Raw genomic sequence first — 22,957 nt, 5'->3', positions numbered from 1 at the left:
AGCCACGTGCAAAACGACACAGGGGAAATCTTTGCAGCAGGTTGTTGGAGCCTTTCACACAGTAATGCCAGGCCTCCCTCCAGCTGATTGCAATGCCTACGGCCTACACTTTCTCAGGTGCAGGTTCCCGTTTCAGCAAGGCAGTAACAGGAACTTTCCATCTTCTCTCTTATCAGCTCCTTCAAGGGATATTTCAGAACCTGTAGTGATGCTCGCCTTCTCCTGCAAGCCTTTTGCAGCACTTCACTTCCCTGCTGACAGACCCTTGACTCGTAAATCTCTCCCAGCTGTGGCTCTGGTAATTAGCAGACTACTGAGATGTGAATGCTTGAGGTACTGCTGTAGCAGTCCACTGCAAACTCAGGCAGATGTCACTACACTGGTTACAGATCATTCATTCGCATCCAGCAGCTATGCCCATATTTCAGTACATGAAAACTAATGCAACTGCACCATGCCAAAAGCTCAGACTCTTGGGAGGGACGTGTTGTGCACCGGCAGCCTGACTAGCAGGGAGGCCGTATGCTCCTGAGCTAGCCACAGGCACCCGCAAGTCCTCGTGCCTGGTTCCTGGGAGTGTTTGCTCGGTCGCTGGCATCTCGATCAGCCTCATTATGACACTTTGATAGCTCACCACGCTCAGCTCAGGAGCGTATTTAAACAATGCATGGTGCCATCAAGTCGCACGCTGACAGATGAGAGTAACACAAGCCCTTCCTTCTTGCTGGCTTTGAAAGCCCACTTGTGCAGTTTCCCTGACAGTACCAGCTCTGATTGTTCATCCAGCTGTGCTTAGAAGCCAATGACTACTACTCCTGTTTTTCTGAAATGATTTCATGGTTTTTTAGCATAGCTGCCTGACATCGGTGCAGATGGCGATTTCAGCAAGGGACATCAGACACAGCTAGACAGAGGCAGTTATGGCTCCGTTCTTGCTTTGTGTATTAAATTGTTGTATGCAAAGACTGAGGAGCTTCCTGGCTACACTTCTGCATGTGTGGGCAAATATGCCTTCCTGGGGACAAGGCAGAAAACTGTATGAGGGAGGAATGCAATATCAACAGCAGCAAATATCTCTAGAAATTCCCAGCTTGTGCTCCAGCATACATTCTTTTTCCCCTTTTTCCCCTTTTTCCCCCTTTTTTTTCCCCCTTTTTCCCCTTTCTTGCATAGCTTTAATATTTAGATTTGACCCAGATATCCTATAGATTCAGACATCTGAATGAAGGTTGATAGGAACAGAAAAAAGTTTATGCTGTCTGCCCCCGCCCCCACCTGCCCCACTGACATGGTTAGTTCTGTTGCTTTACCGAAACAGTGCGGAAGGAAGTAGAAGTTGCTTTTATTTTTAATCATGCAACAATTGTTATTAGTAAGTTTAAAAGTATTACATGAAGATAGAGATGCATACAACTTCTTGTAACCTTGCCCAGTTATTAATTGCTCTAATATTCTTGGAGGTGTTTTTAAGGAGAGGAGTTCCTTTCTGTTCTCCCCGCTGCCCGCCTCCCCTTGCCCTGTGCTGCTGCTGCAGGTTCTCGCCTGTTGTGTTGGGTATTCAGTAGTTAGAGAGGTCTGTGGGGATGTGAGACTTGAAAATCCAAGTTATTTACTTGCCTTGATATGACTATCAAAGGGTTGAAGGCGCCTAGTTAAGTAGGGAAATGCACCTGTAAGCATTTATGAGAAGCAATTGGTATCATATATAACAGTTGGGATGTGGACTGTAGGCAAAGGACCTTAAACCAAATCCAGATTCAGATATCAGCACAAATGAGTTGGCTTTGCAGTGTAGCGCAGCAGTGTCATGATAGTGTGTAATACCATGGGTTCTATATGTAGAACAGTTTATTTGTGTGTCTGCTTTATGTTTGTATGTAAATCAATTTATAGCAGTAAATGCAGCCATAATAAATCTTTGATTTCTCTCAAACGTGAAAGTTCTAACAAATACTTAACTTCATACCTTGGGAAGCCATGGCATAAATACATAAAAGTGAAAGAGTAATAACCGTATGTGATTAAAGATAGATGCCACTTGCATATGTAGTTCTGGATACTAGATTAGGAACATTTTCTCAAAATTTTCTTTCTTTTTTTTCAAGGCATTTATTTTCTAGATTAGCATGTGGTGTTATGTAAGTTAGTAAAGTGCACAGAAATGATGATTCATGTTTGTAATCAGCATTCTTTGACTCTGCTCCTTTTCTCTATTTTTTGAAAGAGCAAATACAAAGGGGGGTTGTTGCTTTTAAGTAATCTTGGTAAAATTGGCCATGTACAGGGAGTTAAGGAAAAAGTTTTATCGCTTTTCTCATGCAGGAAAATGTCTAGGAAAGGCACTTCCCTTCAGTCATGCATGTTAGGGATATATGCACTTAAAAACTAAAACCTACAATCTTTATTGTACTTTTAAGTGTGAGAAAAGATGTGAGAAGTTAGTCATGGACACTGATTGTTTTAACAGTATTTAAAGAAAAGCATGTAGTGGGGCTATAAATCTACGTGAGCTGAAAGTGATTGTGATCAAGAATTACTTAAAGGAATTTATCATTTATTCTGTCATGAGAATCATTTTCTTCTATAAATAAGAAATCTCCTTGGCTTGTGTTCTTTATGTCTCTGGTGATGAATGCGCTGCTTATTCTCGGAGAGCAGAGTTTCTTTGGGCTTGCATCATGGTTACAGTGCATCTGACCAAGCTTTGGGCTGACATGAATGCCGTTTTCAGTGAGGGCTGGATATGTGCCAGATCAGTGCAAGTATAATGCTGTGGGATAGTAAAACTTTGTCTTCTGCGTCAGTGGTACCGCTAGGTGTGGAACTCGACTTCAGAACAGCTTTAATTATCTATAGGGTATTTCAGTTGTTTGGCTGTTTAAAAATCAGATTGGTTTTGCAAGTTAACGTCCTTTATTTAAAATTTCCCTGCCACTTGTGGAGACCTGGTAGGGGAAAACAAGTATGCAGTCATTGTAGATTGTAGGATTTTTATGTTATTTTACTTATCTGTCAGTGGTATGGCCCTGGTATCAATTCAGCACTCTGCTGTGTGATGTACAGTGCAGGGACTCTTGTCTTGCCGGATACCTCACTGGAGAAGTTAGTGGCTGCTTAGCCCCTTACGCTTAATTAAGCTTTGTTTGAATTTGCCATTCCTGGAAACTAAGAAGGTATTTGAGTTTCATAGACATACTTGAAGTTTTGAATGTGACCCATGCCTTGAGGTAAAAAGGGATTGGTGTTCTGTGGTTTTCAGGCTGCGTATTGTAAAGCCAAAACATTATGGGCATCGTGGATTTGGCATGTCTCCAGTTTAGAGAGACGGGCCCCAAGGCTCATTAAGCATTAAGATTTAGGTTCATGTGAGGACATTTGAAACAGTTTTATATGAATCCACAGTTTTTAATCTTTAAGTTTTATTACCGTGTTAAAATGAAGAGCTATTTATTTGTATGGTTCAGGTGAGGGGTCAAGGGTAACGTAAACCATAATGCTCAGCTGTGTGCATGAGAAGGGGAGAATGGCCATTGAGGAGCATGCTTGAGTACAACTAGAATGGCCTGTCTTTGTTTTTATGTCAAAAAAGAAATATGCATCTCAGCAGACTAAATAGCAGGGTTTTTCCAGCGTAGGTTGGTGATTGACAGAGCAAGAGACTGCGGAACACTGATCCATTCAAACTGAGTTTTGCTGAAGTGCAAAGCAAGGCAATCATGTGAGAGGTTTCAGCTTTCCAGGAGTGTATATTTAAGAAATTGTTTTGGATAAATACTTCGGGTAATTATCCGTGCTTATTGCTGCTCTCTGTAAAACTAAGAGCTGTAAATCTACAGGTACACAAGACACTCTACGTGTCATTCATTGTGGCGGTAGGTTCTGTATAAATAGTCCTTGCGAAGGCACAATCTTCCCTGTTGCCTTTCTTGAGCTGTTTTGCAAGACCTCTATCTTGTTCATATTTTTAGTCTTTGGCAGAGCAAGGCCCATGCAATGCTGTATTTGGCTGACTTGTTTTCTCAGTCCTACAGGTTTGCGTAGTTCTGTATTCTCCTTTTAGTTATTAGATGGGACTGTGAGCCTTTTATATGACAAAGTCAGTTCTGTTTTGCATGTTAAAAAAGCACCTTGTTCATCTGACCCTACATAAATAATAACAGGGGCATCATTAGCAATCACTCAAGAATGTTTTCCCAAAAATATTTTTGTGACCTCAGGAACATCTCTATATTTTGAAACTTCTTTGACACTTCCTTTGCAACAAAATCTATTGACTTTTGTTGTCTGTGCTGTTTCAGTGTGATTTGCCTGTATTTAAGATTAATAGTGGGTTTTTCTCTCCTTTTCAACTATTTTTGGGCTTTTTGGAGCTGCCACTATGTAGTATAAGGTGAAAATATGTAGATACTGAAACGGTTTGGACTAATAATTGTCAAGTGCTGAGAGGCTGCTTGTTAGAATGTAAATCTGTAAAAATTAAAAAGAGAAATGTCTTCTTGAAGGTTTACTTTGGATAGAATTTCCTGAACTCTCAAATATAAAACACCTTCTTACTTTAAGTTCAGGTCACTAGGAAGCTTTTCTTTTTAGGAATATGATCTGCTATTTGAGAAAAGAACTCTATTGGATACATATCCATCCAGGCTGGAATCATCTGTGAATGACACATCATCTCAACCTTTCTTTTTTTTTTTTTTTTTTTTTTTTTTTTCCCATTTCTGAAGCTTATTCTCTGAAAGTGCTTCTCTTCCATTTCCTCTTAGAAACAAGGTCTTCTTAGAGGCTGGGTTTTGGCAACCATCCTCTGAATATTTTCTTAACTGACGCTTTCTTGCAAGAATTTCATGTGCAGTTGTCTTGGTGCTTTTCATTAGATCTTTTATCAGCTGTTGCCTGAAACGCCTTCTCTTCCTGGCAGAGGTTTTTCAAATTCTTAACTGCTGATAAACAACCCCAGGAAGGTCTCATAGGTTAGTCACACAGTGGCTAGTCCTGATTTCAGCCTGGCTGTCCTACTGCAGAGATACCTTATCTTCTGGAATTTCAAGCCTTGGGGACAGTACCGAATAGAGCAATTGATTCTTCCCATACCCACCAGAGCTGTTTTACAGGGGGAAGGAAATGACCTAGCTTCTCTGTATAAGAGGGGGAATGGATCAACTTTCCAGTGCCATTGTGCCCTGATGTTTCCATAAGGTAAGGCAGCTCTCAGGTTTTAGCTCCTGTACAGAGTCTTACCAAGCAACATGTAGCAGCCAACTACCAAAGGATTAGATCACTATCTGGCCAGGGGAAGGGGTGGATGGGTATGTGAATATCGCACTGAAAGTGGCCGAGAACTTTAAGGAGAGAAGTGAAGAACTTCAGAGGACTGACCTGACTCAGGGCAGGTGCATAAATGCCAGAGGGGTTGGACAGAAATCCTAGCTAAGAGCCTGAAGGATTTTAGGAATGGGTCAGGCATGTGCGTAGAGACTCATGTTTTACAGATGGAACCTGAAGAGCTTTGATTTTACCCTGTGTTGGGTTGCTGCCTTTTGGGGATTTGGTAGGATTGCTTTTTTTTTTTTTTTTTCCTTCATCATATTGTATTTTAATTCTTTTAAGAACTGTTTTATCTTGTCTTTGCTTCATTTTGCTATGTCTTTGCTTCTTTTACTGATAAAATGTTCCCTGAAATTTCATTGTTAGATGTTCCTTTTGGTTATGTCAGAGAAATGCAGATTATATCAGGTACCAGAACAGCCTCAGTAGAAGTAGTGAAGTCTTTATATTTCTTTTTTTTTTCTTTTTTCCTCCCCATATCATTTAACTTTTAACAAAAGTAACCGTTAAGACTCCAAAATGTTTTCTGTGAGAAGCAAGTTGCTTGAAAGCTGAAGTTTTTTAAGAGTACTGCCTAACCTTGTTTTGCCAGTTGTCTCCAAAATGCCTGCTGGTCACCAAACCCCAGCTACCAAAAAGGGTAGAGCTTGGGGACTGTACCTACGGTGTCCTTTTGAGAACAATACCAAAGGACATTGTGTGATGGTTTGTTGCCACCTTTGTTCCCTCACCATGTGATATCAGACCTTAAATAAGCAATATCTTACTGGAGAGGAAGGGAAAACAGAAACATCATGGAAGATTTAAAATAATCCTGTTTTTTCTTCACTCAGGACTGCTTGGTTGGATTTGTCCCATTGACATCTGTTTTCCTAGATTCCTAGTTGCAGGAATATGAAAAGTAGTACAGAAACAAACAAAAAAGACACTCCTATTCCAACTTCAGCACTCAACTCTGACCATTTATACAGTATCTCACCGAGCTTCACATAACAGAATGTGGTACACAGTGGTGTAAAGGTTTTGTTGTGTTCTTTAGAAGATGAACATCCATTTGTGGATTTTCTCTATTCAAAGAATCCAGCTGTACAAAAATGTAAACTAAATCTGTGATTGGGAAAACCTGAGCTTGCAACTGGTGGATCTTTATTTTGGGGGTGGGACTGGGGGTCTCCTAATTTACATTCAGGAGCAAACAGTGCATCTGCCTTTGTTGCCCTCACAACAAAGGATATATACCTGAATATACCTGAGCTCTGATGATTTTTACTGCACAAGAAAAAGGACTACTTCTGTGGGGGAGAGAGGGTCAGTAGGAGGTACTCGGAGAAATGAGTGATCATTCAAAGTCTCAGTACAAGTCAGTATCCGTTTGTCCCAAACCCTCTGTCAGAACCTGCCAGTAGGGACCTTAGTGCCTTCACTAGACTAAACTGGCTAACCCTGATCAGGTGTTTGAGGCAGAGGATTGTAATGTGTGTCATCAACTAGATGTGTGTTTTTGAGCAGCTGCCTTCAAGTGTCTTCCTACTACAGAAAAAAGAGAGTGAAAAAATATTTTATGAAGTCATTAAAATAAAGCTAGGGGAGGCTTTCATTTTCTCAGAGGTAGACTGCAAACTTTTTAGTCTCAGTCATGAGGCATTACATGTGTACAATAACTGTCACTGTTACGTGCTTGCAGAAGTGATGGAAGTAACTTGTCTAATGTGATAGAGGGTAGGACCTTAACTCTGTCTTGTGGCCAGGCTTACGTTGATTTTCTGCTGTGTGGCTTGGTATGAAGGTGATACGGTTAGCTTTTGTAATAAGGATAAATGTTGTGAAAATAAAGCACCAAACACTTGTGGGTATTACTGCTGATGGATTCCATCCTGTTCCTGTAACACCTGTTCTGCCACAGTATTTTCCATACCTTTCTCAGGAGTTGCTGAAATACAAGGATATTTTTAATGTACTAGGATGATCCGCTCACCAGCGTTTCCGATGCTGTAAGTTACCAAACTTGGGATTCAAGAAGAATGTGAACTTGTTTTGTCTCTTTTTTTGGGGGGTGGCAGGGGCATAGTCTCAAAAAAATTTTCAGAGATAACCCACAAGATTGGAAAACAGACTCTGGAATTGTTCCCCTGGCCGTTTTTGCATACGGTGCCGCTATCTAGCCTTGCTGTGCAGTTAAGTGCAGAAAAAGTAGCTGCTTCTGGTTGCGGTCATGTTGCCTCTTGTCTGCTGCCTGCAGTATGTTAGCTTGCAGTTCTCTGCCGGGTACTGGTTGCTAAGGTTTCTGAATGGTACCGGTTGGTTTTTACAAGATCTTTTTTGAGTGGTGCAGTGAAGTGACAGCAAATGTTCATAAACAGATGTTTATAAATGTTTATACCCTGCTGTGGTCAGGGCTAGGGCTGGGGGAGCGGCACAGCCCAGAGCTGCAGCAGGGCTGCAAATGGGGCCGGTGCTGTGGGGCCAGAGGAAGGCCGCAGAGGTTGTCTCCTCCGTGCACTTGTTCGCAGGCCTTGTGTCTGAGGGTCTTCCCCTCTGAAGGAGCCCAGGGTTAGGGTTGTGTGAGTGACACAGCCTGGAGCTGCTGTTGTGGCGGGGCTGGAGGGGGCCACGCAGGAAGGTGTGGTCTGGGAGACATTTTCTCCCCTGCATGCCTTTTCCCCTGGCCTGTGGCCTCAGGCCAGGTCTGCAAGCAACATGGCGAGCATTTCTGTTTGTCATTCTGACAGAAACCTGCTGGAGCTGGTAAAACTTCACATATCAAGACAGGTGCTGTATATGAATCTAAATAGGCACAGAAAAATTAGTTTGTGTGCGCTGTATATGTATTCAGTAGCTGTTCGAGAAGCAGAGACAGACAGTAACTGTGTGGCTGCAGGCGCCCACTGAGACACTGCATGAACAGCACGGCTTTTCAGCCGGGTTGGTGGCCGAGCCAGCTTGCAACACTTGGTATTTTGGCATCTGGACTGTTGCTTGAGATGAGGCAATCGTTTGGAAGCAGCCAGTCCACTCTGGAAGAAATCTGCCTTTGGCACGTTCTTCAGTGAGCCAGTCCTGAAGGTTTTTAGTGCCAGACTGTTTAGAGATGTTTCCAACAGGAGGTAAACATTTTAATAATAGAGACCTTTCTTCCTCAGGCTTTTCCATCTTGCCCTGTCCCATTTCCTCCCTCTTCAGACTCCAAGCGGTGATCTAAAGTGTTGTTTATTCCCTACTCTTTTCTTTCGTTTTATCCCTTCCCTTATTTCACAGGGAAGCCTGTACAATGCACTTTGACGATTTATTTAGAATTGGATTTGACTTCTGGGGTTTCCATTAAGACCTCTTTATTTTACTTTCTGTTATTGTCTATGACATATTGTCTAGCACATTTGATGTGCTTCTGCAGTATTGGTTATTGTGTCTGATTTATTCACATTTTAGTAATAAAGAAAATGGGATGCATTACTTAATACATCATTTTTTTCCTTGAGTCAGAATAGGCACTGTAACAGAAGTAGAGTATTCAGAAAGAAGTGCTCTAAAGAAAAAGAAATCTTAAGTTGCCTGTTGCAGCAGCTAAATGAAAAATATTAGTTTATAGGGCTGCTGCTGTGCAAGTCTGAAAAATAAGTTTGTGCCTTTGGGGAAAATAAAGTAGTTTTTGTTTGCAAAAAAAATGTGAAATAAAATGATGACTAGGAAAAGAGGTGTGTGGTTCTTTTCTTCCCATTCTGTGCAACTAAGGGGAGAAGAAAGATTATATATATGTATATGTAAATATATATATATAAAGTATATTCTTTCATCGTTTGTTTCTAGGACATATTAAGTTTTAGATTTTAGCATAAGCAGAAGGCAGGAATAGTACAGCAGTCTGCATGAGGCTGGATTGCACAGTTTTTCACTGCAAGATGATAAAAAAAAAAAAAAGTCCCCCCAGCTCCCCAAAACCTGGTTCACATTGTGTTCATTGCCACATGTGGTTATGGTAGGCTGCTGGAAGGGGTAGTTCCTGAATGGAGACTGCCTGCACAAAATGAGATGCCTCTCTTTCATTGTAGGCACTTTGTAGGCAATTTTTAGAGCTTTAAACTACCATAGGCCTCTTTTTTGGTTTCTTTCAAGATCTTGAATTTGAAATGAGTGTCTTGATCTGATGATTTTCTTTCCAGTGGTTGGGACTGAATTTTTGGCCTTCAGATAAAAAGCATAATAAGGTTTTATCTTGGAGGAAGGGTGGTAGAGAAACACAGTTTGTTGCAAGAGGATTTTATGATGAAAATTCCTCACCCTGCAGCACAGAAACTGCTGGACTGTTCTTTCTGAGCTGTGGTGATACCCAGATGCCCTCAGGGTTTCTGCTCTCAGTTCCTTCCAGACATGCCTTGCCTCTAGGCAGGGGAGGCAGACTGATGTGACAACATTTTCCCACAACCTGTCAAGACTGATGTGATCTACATCAATTTAGGAGATGAAGAAAATATTGTTGGGATTCTGTGCTGTGGATATTTTTCCTTCTTTTCAATTTCTTCATTTCAGTGATGGAGCTTTGGGTACACACATGCATTTTCGGGGGGGGAGAATCTCTACAGCCATAATGAAATGCTTTGATGTTGGGCACAAGTGTTTGATAATTTGCATTTTGTGACATATCACTCATAAATACTCCTTTCTCATGACAGGTTGCTGAATGCAATAAAGCCGGGATTGATAAAAAAGATCAATAGACTACCGACCCCCATTGCAGGTTTGGTGAGTATATCAAATGGATAAAAGTCTTTCAGTGCTGCTTTTTGCACCTTGGTTTTGTGACTGTGTGATTTAGATAGCAATTATTTTTGTAATTTGAACTCTTCTAACTTACTGAACTCAGACAGTCCTGCTGAAATCTGAACAGTGCAGTCATCTGAAGACCTTCCAATCCTTTTTTTTTTTTCTTTTTTTTTATAAGGGGAAAGTATTCAGGAGGGAGAGTGTATTTTTAGAGGGAAAATATCTTCTTGGTTATATACTGTCTCAGAGTTTCAGCTCTAGCTCCCTAAGAACTCAATTGTATGCTTTTCAAGCTGTGACCGCAAAAAGATAGCTTTTTGGAAAGAAAGAAAAATGTATTTGTATATTTTGTCTCATTTGCCTTTTCCTCGGAACACCACAGTCTGCAGATAACATTCATTGCAGGACTATCTGGGGAACCGTTTCGTGTTGACTTTACGGGCCGAGCAGAAGTTGGACATAATCTGTCATGAGCAACGAAGACCACAGAGGATGTACTTAGAGCCTGTGGGCTGAACCTGCCCCTTGGGACAGTTTTCTCCAACTCTTTGGAGTGCTGGTGCTCAGGAGGTCACCTCAAGGGGGAGGCACGGTCTTGTACCTGCTGCTGGGAAGGGAGGTGGGGGTATAGCTGGGTGCTGGGTGTAGGGTGTGTGACACAGAAATATGGCTGTATTGATTTTTTGTTTGTTTTTTTTTGGCCTTGAGATGTGGCTAAGAATAAAAGGGCCTCTTGGGTGTGTGGAGGGTGACCATCCTCAATTTAGACTAATGATAGACTTGCATACATAGTTCTTTTCTCTTACGACACTACTGATGTTTTAACTTAGTTTTCCAAGATCCGGAATGTATTATTTGCTGATAGTTGAGGTCAATGTTCCTTTATGTAAACAGCATTAAAAAGTTTCAGTGTTCAGAGACCATGCTCCATTCATTTTTAAATTGGTTCTGTAATGTAATTACCTAGCTTTTGAGTCTGGGTCCCTCAACCTGTAGATTGACAGGCCCATCTCTGCATGAATACTGCATAGTTTTAGAATTTCATTTGTGATCCCCACCACCCATTTTGTGATGTTTTCTCGTGTGCTTTTCTTTTGCCCCTAAAACCCATCTAGTTTATTCCTACCCACTCCTAAATGAAAGGTGTATTTGCAATGAACTGTTGCAAAAGATACCAGTAGTGCAATTCTCTTTTCCTTGGCTCCCATTCATAAAATATTCCATTTTGTTATGACTGTTTTTAGAAGATGATATTAAATTACATTGTGTTTTTTTTTTCTTATTCATGTGTAAAATCCCAAAGGTAAGTTGATTGTAGAAGGAAGGACGTGGAAACATTAATTGTGTGTGTGTTCTCATTTTTTGAGATAAACCTCTCACTTGCCAGATGTATGTCTACAAAGCAGTAAGAAAAAAAATGTTTTTCAAGCTATTAATAATACAGCAGATTTTTTTTTTGTCTTGGAAGGTGACTTTTTTTTTTTTTTTTACTTCTGTACCCATGTCCTTTAGTTACCTTCAGTAATTATTTTTCTAAATATTTTTCCTAATACAGTAGTAGACTGTTAGAAAGTTCACTGGCACTTCTGGCTTTTTGAACGTTGCTAATCGGTGTTTTTACGTACTATGTTGTGAATAGATTATTCCAAACAAAGAAAGCCTTCCAACAGAGACTTGCTTTTAAACGTGTCTAGTGCTGTACCTGTTGACTTTTGTTGCTATTTTTACTTAGTGGTGAGTGAATGCTTCAAGGATTGTGTGCAAATTTAAAATGATTATGATTGTCTGTTAACATGAATTTATAGCATAATATTTTAAAGTACAGACATCACTACTGTGTTTGAGCACATAGTGTATCTTTTTCTTTTCCCACACCTGTACCATGTCCATGTGCCTTAAAAAAAATTAAAACATTAACGTTGCTTTTCAGAAAGTCAGAACTCCCAGTTGGTTGACTGCATATGAGGGACGTTCCTTTATTTATTGTCGATTTCTCTTTATTATCTTAGATTTGGTTGGCTTAACATAGTATATAGTAACTTTTCCAGTTATTTCACCTCAGTGTGTGTGATTTCCTCCAGTACTCATGGAAATACCATGGAAGCGTAACTACCTCTTTTGCTTTGAGTGAAATGTGTGCTTTTGAACTCCTAGATATTGCTTCTGCCTAAAAAGTGTAACTTAGCCATTCTACCTTAATTTCTTCCCAATAGCTGATAAAATAAATCTATAGTTCACCAGTAGAGGCAATAGGTAGGTTTTCTTTTTTAGGAAATTGCGGCTAAAAGTTACGAGTAATGGTAAAGTACTCACTGTTCCTTTTGTTTCATCATTAACCTCTAGAGGCATAAACAGTCATGTATTATGTAGCTCTACAAAATGTCTACTTGAGTCTACTTTATTTCTCCAAATGATGGTCTATTTTTCTCCTTTGTTATTATAAGGACAAATGAAGAGGCACGCTTTAGTGAAGGAAAGTAACAGTAAGCTGTAGGCCTGTACTGGGGGCATGCTGAGATATTCATCTGGAATTATTATCAACTGTAAAAATTTTGCCTATATTTGGTGTTTGAGTGATTTCCTATAACGTTGCTGTGAAGTATTATGTGCAACTGGCCTACTGTTGACAGATTGAATTCTTCAAACTTTTCCTGGTGTTTGAAGCTAGACGAACCTCCAGTTACTCTGAAATTCTTACCGGTGATTTCCTCATGTGGTTTAAGAGGGAATGGCTTATTTGCAGACCTTTTGTATACCAGAACAGCAATCATGTAAGCAAAATTTATTGTTTCATAGCATGGTAGTGTTAGAGTAAGGGCTCAGGGTTTTGCACACCACTCTACTAAGTGCAGGCTGTATAAATGGACAAAGATGATCTTTGTCTGGTTGCGAGTCTAAGTCAGGATGTGGATTGTATGCAACATTACGTATAGAATTACATATGCTCAGCATGGCAGGCCTGTTTGTAATTTGCTTTCATCTCTAGAAGTGCCGACTGGTTCTGTTATCACAGCAGAGATGATGCATTGCTTTAATGAAATAAAACGTAGGACCAATGGCTTGGTATTCAGACTTGCAGTGAGTATTAGATTTGATGAAATGCTTTCTTATTCCTGTTCATTATACATTAATCCAGATAGCTAATACTCCCACCAAAAAGCAAATTCACAAAACATCCAAGGAACATATTAAACACATATAGGAATAACAGGCTTTGCTGAAAGAGCCACGCTTCCAGGAGAAGTTTTCTCATGCTAGAAATTGATACTGAACGTCTTTGTTTTAAAGCTGTTAGCTTTCCAGAAGTATCATTTCATGTATTTAATTGTGCAAGCCTGGAAAAGTATTTTGGCTGAGTTTTTAATTAAAAGACCACAATGATGGATTACTAAAGTACGTTAAATACGATTATAAGTGATTTTTACAAAACCAGCAATTTTTCAGTGAGTTGCTGTTGGTTTCCTTCATTGGGTACGATGTTCATAGTGGGCACAACTTATTTTTGAGATTCCTACAATTTTGTACAAGTATATCATTATATATTTAATTTTATAAAAATAACACATCTGCAGCACCCTAGGTAAGCAATGCTCTATAATGCTAACCACTATATGTCAATTATCTTTTTCCTTTAAAAATATTCTAGTTCTTGCTTCCTGTCCCTCAATAATGTCACTCTGTGAGAAAAGGTTTCTGCCTTATCTTTTGTTTGACAGAGTTTAGGAGAGTTTATAGCATTACTTCAGTTCCTTGAACAATCCCCACAGGAGCTTAGACACTTACTTCAGAGACTGTGTGAAAGAGTCTCACATATAATAGTAGGAAGTAGCCAAGACAAAGTTAAAGGGCTGAACTTTAGCTTGTGTCTTGGCTCATGTTTCAACACTACTGAATAAAAATCTGTTTACGGTGGTATCCAGTTTTCAGCTTGTGTATGGTCCTCATCTTTGTATGTGTGATATTTGTATGACTTAGCAATGCAAAAAATAGCCCTGTGAAAGTCACCTGGTTGCATAGTTATTGCACCGAGGTGAACAGAACTGTAACTTACTGTTTTTAAAAAAAAAGCTTCTTCCTTTGAAAACAAGTTGTTTTTTTTTTCAGTGATTATTTTCTTAGGAAGTTTCTCTTGGCAAAATGTTCTCTGGGAACTTGCTATGAACCTTATCAAGAATAGCTACCTGTCTGTTGGTGCTGGTAATTTGCTTTTATGCTGTCCTGTTGCATAAACTCCAATGTGTTTTGATGTCATATGTCTCAACAGTATTTCGGCATTGCATTCATTAGCTTTCAGGAATTTGTACTTAATTCTAATTAAGTTCAGCAAATTAAATGATTTTTCTTCATGATGTGAGCCTCAAAATATAATTATAAGACACAAATATAGTGAAGACACAAATACAGTGTAATGTATTTCACAGAATTAAAAATAATTTGAGGAGATAGAGAAATACGTGGACCTTTAATTGATGTTTATTGTTTTTTATTAATCTTTCTAACTCATAATTCAGTGTTACATTTTTGTTGAAGGAAGAATGAGAAATTTTTTTTTTAATTTCTCACTCTCCCTCTAATTCCTTATAGCACTTTCTGGAAAGAGCCAGCTTCTCCTGTAATGTCTAGATTCATAATACATGATAATTTGTTTCCTTAATTTGTACTTCTTATTTCTGCTGCACAAATTCATTTGCCAGCGCAATTGTACCCATAAAAAGTCCTGCTGTGTGAGGTGTGGTACATGTGAAGTAAACAGAAGCAAGATTTCCTCTCTGTCTACCAGGAGTAAGTTCTTGGCACTCACATCCCACAAGCATTTTTGGGACTGTTGGTAGAAAACAAAGCATCAAACAGCAGAGCAAAATCCCATGCAAACCATTCTGTCATGGTTTCTGTGGATCTTCTTAGTAGTAATTGGTTTCTTTACAGCTCCTCTGCATGCCTTCGGTTCTGGTATCTGAATGTTTGACTAGAACAATGCTTACTGTCTGGCCAGTGGTTTGGAACAGCACTGTGTGCTTTGGCTCATCATGTACTGCAATGTAAATGGACAGTACAACAATAATGTCCTTGGGAAAGAGAGGAAAAAAAAACACAAAAGTTTGCATTTGCAGTGTTTCTGTATGCTTATTTTTTCCCCCCAAAGTTCGCTTTATTTTTCCTTTGAATTAATTTTTCATTTAGATTTTCCTGCTTATTTGATTTGGTGTCATCTTAGCCAGACAGATTTTACCCTGTAACATTCCTGTTTAATGAATTCAGCTGTATGCTGTAAGCACAAAGATTTCTATGTTTTATGAAGAATACAAAAATAAACTAACAGGTGTTTCTTAACCAGGGTGTTTGTAAACAGGGCCTGCATGGAACAATCTACAGGTACAGTGTAGTTAATTCATCAGAGAAGACGAAAACAGCCATCAGTTCAAATTTGGCAGGAAGCACAGAGCGAGTGGCCTGTTGTTTTAGACTGAATTGAAAGTTTTTATTGCTCCAAATTAACCATGCAAATACTGTCCAGGAAGTATACTTCTCCTCCCATTTAGAGAAAAAAAAAACTAGTGCAAAACACAATGCTGGCACTTTGTTTAATATTTTATTGGTTGAAATGATTGTACTTGCCATGCTGTTGGATTTGGCTCAGAAACACACATACTTTTGATGCTGGAAACTAATCATCCATCTGACAATATCATATGTACCAAAGACTTATTCCACGGCTGCACTTGGGTTTGTTGCCCAGACTTCCAAGTTTGGGCTTTAACCTGGTGTACAGATGTGAGTGAGGCTGAAATCACAGAAAATCAGTAAGAGGTGAGCCATCAAAAAGCAAACAAACAAACAATGGGGTAAATGACCCCACCTCCTGTATTTGCCTTTGACTGATGGAGCTGAGTTTAGCTACAAACACCAGCTCCCAGTAGTCTTTGGGTCCATCATGCAGTCTGGCTGATGAGCTGACCTTAATATCCAGGAGGGTGCCTTCTGTCTAGCTGCCAGCAGAGCTGGATGGCTGTAGGCAACACTCGAGGCGAGGGACACCTTGCTTGGTTCTCAAATGGACATTTTTCAAGTTTTTGTGTGCTTTGTGCACCGCTGGTCCCAGCCGGCGCTCTCAGCCAGAGCTTCTGCAGCCCAACCTGAATTCTGTCTTCAGGTCCCTCCCTGCGGGTGCTTCCTTGGCTGCAGTGCTTGCGGTGCCCTCGGTGAGCGAAGCTGTGTGTTGGCTGGGACCCCTGCTTGCCATGCTAACGAGACCGTCCCTTTCTGCCATGCTTCTTGCCAGTGCCCAGCAGCATTTCCCTCATTACCAGGTGAAGTCTGTCAGGTAGGACCCAGGCACCGTGCGCGGTTTCCTTGTTGGCCAAGATGGCAGCAGCCAACATGTGTGAAGGTTTGTAGGGTGCGTGCTGTGCACCACAGCTATGGGTGGATGCAAACTGTCACATTGTCGTGGCCTGTTCCCAAACCAGACGGGTTAGGGTTCAATGGTGCAGCTTCACAGTCAGCTTAAACTGTGCCCTGTGCCTGCTGAGCACTGCCACTGAGAGTGTCGTGACTTGCTTTGGCCAAGAGCTAATAATACGTGTAAGCTCTTTGTGGGAAGGATCATCTGCTAGTCTGTTTTTGTCTAACACCTCACCCCATGAGTCCTGCTCCACGGCCAGGACTCCTAGACGGTATGTTAATACAAACAATAAATAACGCTTACAAAAATATCGCAGGCATTCCTGATTCACAGCCTGTTTTTAGACCGCACTCCCCACTTCAGTTTTCAACCACGGCTTTAATTAATAGATTTATAATTAACTTTATTCACATTGAATAATTTTAAATGTTAATATGTAATTCTGAGGTAAGGAGAACTTTTTCTGTGTGCAAAACCGAGAGGATGGTCACTGTGGAGCAGTTCCTTTCTGATTTTTTTTCTATTTTTTTTTTCTGTTTCACACAGACAGTTTTATTGCCTGGCCTCGAGAAGGGTTAGCTAACTACCACCCTTAAGAAAAAAGTGCTCAACTAAAACCAAGGAACCTACCTGTTTGGGCAGAAAGACAAGTGACTTCCAAAGACGCTATTTATAAACTATACAAATAAAGGCTTTGTGTAGTGATTATTTACCTTCTTTTTTTTTTTTTTTTGACATAGGAGGTTTAATAAAGTGAAGGATTGTAGGGATAACATTTGAAAATGGCAAAAAGAAAAACATTGCTACTGCTGCAAACCTAATGCTAGGCAGCTGAAATGTGAACTTGCCCTTATCACGGCATTAACCTTTATTATAAATGACAGAGTCTTTCCTGGGGCTGGGGAGGGCAGCTGGTTTCCAGCAGGAGCTCACTTTGCACCTGTGGAAAATGCAGATTGATCCCCGGATTAATTTTTAGATTACTTAGGTTTTAGATCCTAAGGTCTCCAAGTTCAGCCATGATTTGTATTACGTTGGTTTACTGACTGGTCAAGTGATATTTCAGAAATAGCAAGCTTTGGAAGAACATAGTCTTAGTATATGTAAGTATCAGAAAAACGATGGTTTTGCAAACAAAATGCCATTCTCTGTGTAGCTTAGGGTTGCACTTAAATGGAGTAAAGAAGCCAGTGCTGCCTCCAGCCGTTGCCTTAGAAATGAAAGGCCTCCCTAGCAGGATGTCTCCAGCATCTTCAGGCCAAGTCCTGCTGACGACACTTAGGACTTCCCTCAACATCTGAGCATTTCCAGGAGTTTTCTGCGGAGGGATTACATGCCCTGAGCCTGTGCCTTCTGATGAGTGCAGCACTGCTAGGGTTATGTCCAGGCATCTGCAATCTTTGTGTGACTTCTGGTGCAAAATTCATCAGTGTGGCAACGTGGATGAAAGAAGAAAAGAGCTGGTGTGCTGCATGTGTGTAGGCCAGCACACTCAAAATAAGCAGGGCTATGACTTTCCACGTCTTGAGGCTAAAAAGTGTCTATCGGCTGTATTTTCAGATTTTCTCCTTGACAAGGAAAACTAGACCTGAGGCTATGGTTGCTTTCAACTAATCCAAATGTGACTTTCCTACACCCTCTACCATGCCAGCACTAGTGCTCCTATGGCTGTTAGCTGGAGCAGGCAACTGTGAGCTGCCTGAAAACCACCCTTCTCCTTCGTCGTAGAGCTGCAGCCGTGTGAGCAGGAGGGAAGGAACCGTCTCGCTGCAGCAGGGAAGGAGCTGCCATTCCTGCTGGCACCAGAATGAACTTCCATCAGCGTTAAGCAGCTGTGAAGCTGTAGCTAGGGAGTTTAAACTTGGATGCAATCCTTAAGTTATTGGCCAAACTCAAAGGAGATGGGGATCTGGGAAAGTCTTGTCCCGAAATTCCCAGTTTAAAGGCTGTGTTTGAAACTGCACTTAGGGCTCTCACCGCTTAATTCTGGAAAGCCTCTCACAGGTTGGAGCCTGTGGGTCTGTGCTATAAATACTGCGTTATCCTCAACTGTCTTTTTCAGTGACATGTAGCCTCTTCTCCAGGGGACAGCTCGATCCCAGTATTTATTTGACAGAGAGAGAGATAACTGCAGTGGAAATGGCACTGACTGGTGTGAGAATATTTGCTGTATTTGCTGCTACCCTGCATTCTCACAGCATCTGTGGTGCAGGTACTGCTGCCCATAAAATCCTTGTGATCCTGGAGAATTTGGATAGCCAGGCGACAGTGGCTCTCGAGATGTGAGACAGGAGGGTGCTTCCAGGCAGCTCTTAACCTGAGCGGCCCCCTCGAGGTGAGTGGGAGCAAAAGTTTCCACACTGTTGTCAGACCGACAGATCTGCAAACTCAAAATGGGCCAGCGGGGCCCAGGCTTCCTATTACCAAACCCTTTTGTGACAAGAGAGCAACTGCAAGTTAGCAACAGCCTGGTGGGACCCCAGCCCGTGCACGGCTGATGGTAGAGGAAGAATGCTGCCCCTAATCTCTTGCTGGCTGTGGCTCAGCTCGGTGAATTCTCCTGCAGTTTACGTCTGCTAGCAACTGTTGGTACTGTTTCCATGCAGAAAACCTTTCCGGGCGGCGCGAGTGGCTTTCTGTCAGATGATGTGCGTGTCACCAGCAGGAGCGTACGTGCTGAATGCAGATGATGGGACGTGTCTCCCTCCAAAGATCACGCTGCAGTTGTTTCCCTGGCTTAAAACGAACGAGCGAAAGGGGAAACTAGCGGAGTACGTCCCAGTTGCCTTAAAGACCCACGTGCACTGATTTCTCTGCTTGAAGAGCCCGGCGAAATTCTGCAGTCTGGTGCCATAGTCAAGAGTTCACAGAGGCTGAAATATCTGACACTGAAGTCTCCTTGCCTTTTGCATTCCTCAGTGCTCCTGGATTAAAGCCACTCACTTCCTTCTTGGCACAGGACTTTCCAATTGTAATGCGCTTCCTCTTAAATGTCCAGAGGTCTAATGATACTATTGTAAACCTGTTAAAATTAATGCTGCAAAGGAAGCAGCTTAGTTAATTGCTTGTGCAAAAATGCGGCGGTAGGCTGAGCTGTCTGACTGAGGTACATCAACACCACTGTTAACCTCTTGAAGGCTGCGTAGCCTTGTGCTACAGTGTGGAAACCCACCCCACAGCTTACTAGGGAGGATCATGCATTCATTTTTGGACAAGCCATATAAATAATGGTCTAGAAAGTTACTACTGCGGTACAGAGGCAGCCCTCATCTGTTCGGAGTGGCGTCCTGCTCAAGGCCTCGCTCTGTTGACACTTTTGTTTGCTTCTGCCTCTAATCCTCATGCAGGCAGCGCTGTCGCTGAGGTGGGGACTGTCTGCTGCTGTGTGGGGCCGGAGTGGGCGCTGATTTATTGCTGGGAGACGCCTGAAAGGGAACTCTCTTTTCAGACTTTTAAATAAGTATTGAACTTGCTAAATGTGTGCATGCATGCGGGTGTCTGCTGAGCTCAAGGCAACGTGTTTCAGGCTGTGCTATACACGGCTTCCTCACCTCGGCTTTTCTCTTTCTACTAGTTCTCCTGCAGAATTTAGAATTCAGTTTGTGTTTCCCCTTCCAGCCAAGGGTAAACATGCTTCCCCCCAGCTCCCCTTCTCTTCCTTTTTTCCAGTACTGATGTTGGTATCATTGGGAGGCACGCTGGACTGAATGCCAGGTGTGAATCTCACCCTTGCACCTGTCTTGGTGTGACGAACTTCAGGCCATAAATTGATAGCCCGGGCTGCTGCTGCTCTGCTTGCTTCTTGCCATATATAACTGGGGAGCTGGTTGTGTGTTGGGTGGCCCGGCTGCCCCGCCAGCAAATCCCACTGGTGTTTCCAAGCGGCCCTGGCTGCTGCTAATGACCTCTCCTAGCGAAAGCTGCCACATCACTCTTGTCCTTTGGATACTGTTTTTAGTTCGGTCGGAAGGAGGCTTGCTGGCTTTTTCCAAAACCGATCCTATCTTTACCACCCCTACCTAGCAACAGCGTCGGGGATCTCAGAGCTCAGGCCTGGCGCTGGCTGGACGTGTGCGCTGCCCGCAGGCCTTGGCCTTCTCACCTGCACGTCCCAGCTCCGGTAATTTCGGCGTAGAGGCTCCTGCGAGGCTGCTCGGTGGGTACATCTGGGGCAAGCTGGGGGCCTGATTGCCAGGTTCTGGGGTGGGAGGTGTGTGAGGAGATGGAGACCAGGAATCCCACATATAAAAAGCTTGAGTGTCAGTGGGACGTGTGCTTATTGTGCAGGCAGCCGCTAGTCTTTGGCTGACGACGGGAGGGATTCAAGGTCATTTTGTCAGCTACAGAGCACGGTACTATGAAGCGGCTCCATCTCCTTGGTCAGCAGTGCGTGGATCAGGAATGCTGTTTGGGGGTTTTTGTTTTTAACCTTGCTGTCTGTCCTTCCTACCTCCTGCTCCACAGCCATGTGAATGAGTAGAATGGTTCTACAAACTACATCTGCATTTTGGTCCTGGTTTCCAGACCAGAGCCAGCAGACCCGCTAGATAAGAAGTGTGACGTTTCTGTATTAATTTCTGGAGTTACAGGGATCAGCTACAAAGTTTTAGCACCACCACACAGTATGTCCTCTGTTATTTGAAAGGGAGGACGGTGAATAGGATCAGTTATTTGAGGTTTCAAGTAATCCAGGGTAATTTTCAGCGTAATTAATACATGTCAGGAATTTGACCCTTGCTGAGATAACAAGAAGATCTGGATAACTGAGGCGATACTGTACAAGTTGTGAAAATAGTGCCAGAAAACTGTCTGCACAGGTCAGTAGCACAAACTAATAAAACTCTCTCAACTGCTGATGTAGAAAAACAATTTATACAGCTTTTACCTGACATGCAGAAATAGAAAAACCCTTTCTCGTTGTACAATTCTCGGATGTTTTCTTTCATTAAGTTTCTCCTGTTATCCCCGAAGAGGTCAGGCAGTAGTTGCTTCTTAAACCACAACAATTTCATGAAAAGCATAACTTGAAATGTCCCGAGAACACCACACATCTGACACAGACATGCTGTTTTGCTGTAGTGTTTATTTTCAGATAAAATATAAGCAAATTTTGCCGAATAAAAGCCACTGCAGGCTTGGTAGTATATATTGGACACAATGTATATTCTTTCATAAAACAAATTATGAACAAATGCAGGAGTTGCATTAATCATTGGCAAAATTAGTTGCAAACTTGTAAATCATATGGAACATTCCTCAGAGAGTTCTGTCTGAACTTCTGTAAAAGCCTCCAAAGAGGCCAGTAGAAATAAATAAATAGGTGCTTTCTTGTGCACCAGAAGGGCAGGTAAAATTTGCTACAAAGTCAGTGTTTAGGAACAAACTTATGGAAAAAAGAAACCTGACAGTTTGTCGTTGCGGACTGGATTTTGTTTTTTTTTTTTCTGTTTTTTTTTTTTTTTATTTGAGAAGCAGGATGAGGCTAGCTTCATCTTCCTTCTTAGCATGCATGCCTGTATTTTATTTTTACAGTGCTGAAGAGTGGCTGAGTGGAATTTAATATTTCAGTGGACAAGAATTTTAGACGAGGAATAAGCGAGGTAATTACATCCTCTCAGAGAAGCGTTGCAGACAAACAAATATTTGAGTGAGCAGGGTATTAGCAGAATTGTCTCAGAGTGGGTGATACTTTATCTTCAGAAATACAACACCAGTTGTTGCTTGTTCTTTCATTCTGTCTAAAATAACCAACAGAGAAAAAGTCAATCCCATATAATTATTAGTTTGAAGGAGCTTAGGAGCTGTATCTTCAGAATGCCTGGCCTTGATTTCTGCGCATCTCAGATCTTTGAATAGTACAGCCAACAGTGATCAAAATATGTTTTCCAGAAAAGTAAGTATCAAGCCTACTGGTAGGAATCTCTTCATCCCTTTTACACGAGATGCTGTATGGTATTTGAAAACCATAGTCTGTGACCTCAGAAGCTTGTAATTTAGAAACAACACAGATATTGTGAGAAAGGTAACGGTGAAACAAGGTGTTTGTCAGCATAGCATTATCAGCAAGCCTGGGGTCTAAATGTCGCTGGCTTTTCATAAGCATGACTACAGTGTAGATTTATGGGGAGAATCATGGAGTGGCTCTACTTAAATTTAGAGGAAGCTACTCATAAGCATGAGGACTGCGTGAGAAAGTATAAATTCCCAAATCTGCCTGGAGTCAGCACCCATAGCATTAGGCTAAGCTGGCTGGTTTCCAGGGGTGTTTGAGACCTTAAATGCTCTTTAGTCCTTACTCTCTGGTTGATCACAGATTAATCACTTGCTTTTTTAAATACTATTACCCAATCTTTTGAGCCACCCAATCCTGATTAAAATTTACTTTTTAAAATACGGTCTTAGAGAACTGAAACTGCTTGGATTCTAGGCTTTCTGATATTTTTGAAGAACTGTGTCATTGCAGTTGTACTC

The 22,957-nt window shown here is 41.5% G+C and overlaps 1 protein-coding gene across 1 annotated transcript in view; it reads left to right on the top strand.

Annotated features, from left to right (window-relative positions):
• LIMCH1 (LIM and calponin homology domains 1) overlaps positions 1 to 22,957 on the top strand; it is a 174,457-nt gene that overhangs the window by 68,345 nt on the left and 83,155 nt on the right. Inside the window, exon 4 of the mRNA XM_035549530.2 lies at positions 9,993 to 10,062. Within this exon, the coding sequence (XP_035405423.1) occupies positions 9,993 to 10,062 (70 nt within the window). The remainder of the gene's footprint in view (positions 1 to 9,992; positions 10,063 to 22,957) is intronic.

Source organism: Cygnus atratus, chromosome 4 (genome assembly GCF_013377495.2).
Source record: "Cygnus atratus isolate AKBS03 ecotype Queensland, Australia chromosome 4, CAtr_DNAZoo_HiC_assembly, whole genome shotgun sequence".
NCBI classification, from domain to species: Eukaryota; Metazoa; Chordata; class Aves; order Anseriformes; family Anatidae; genus Cygnus; species Cygnus atratus.
Note: the sequence above shows the minus strand (reverse complement) of the source record. Positions and strands in the feature narration are given on the sequence as shown.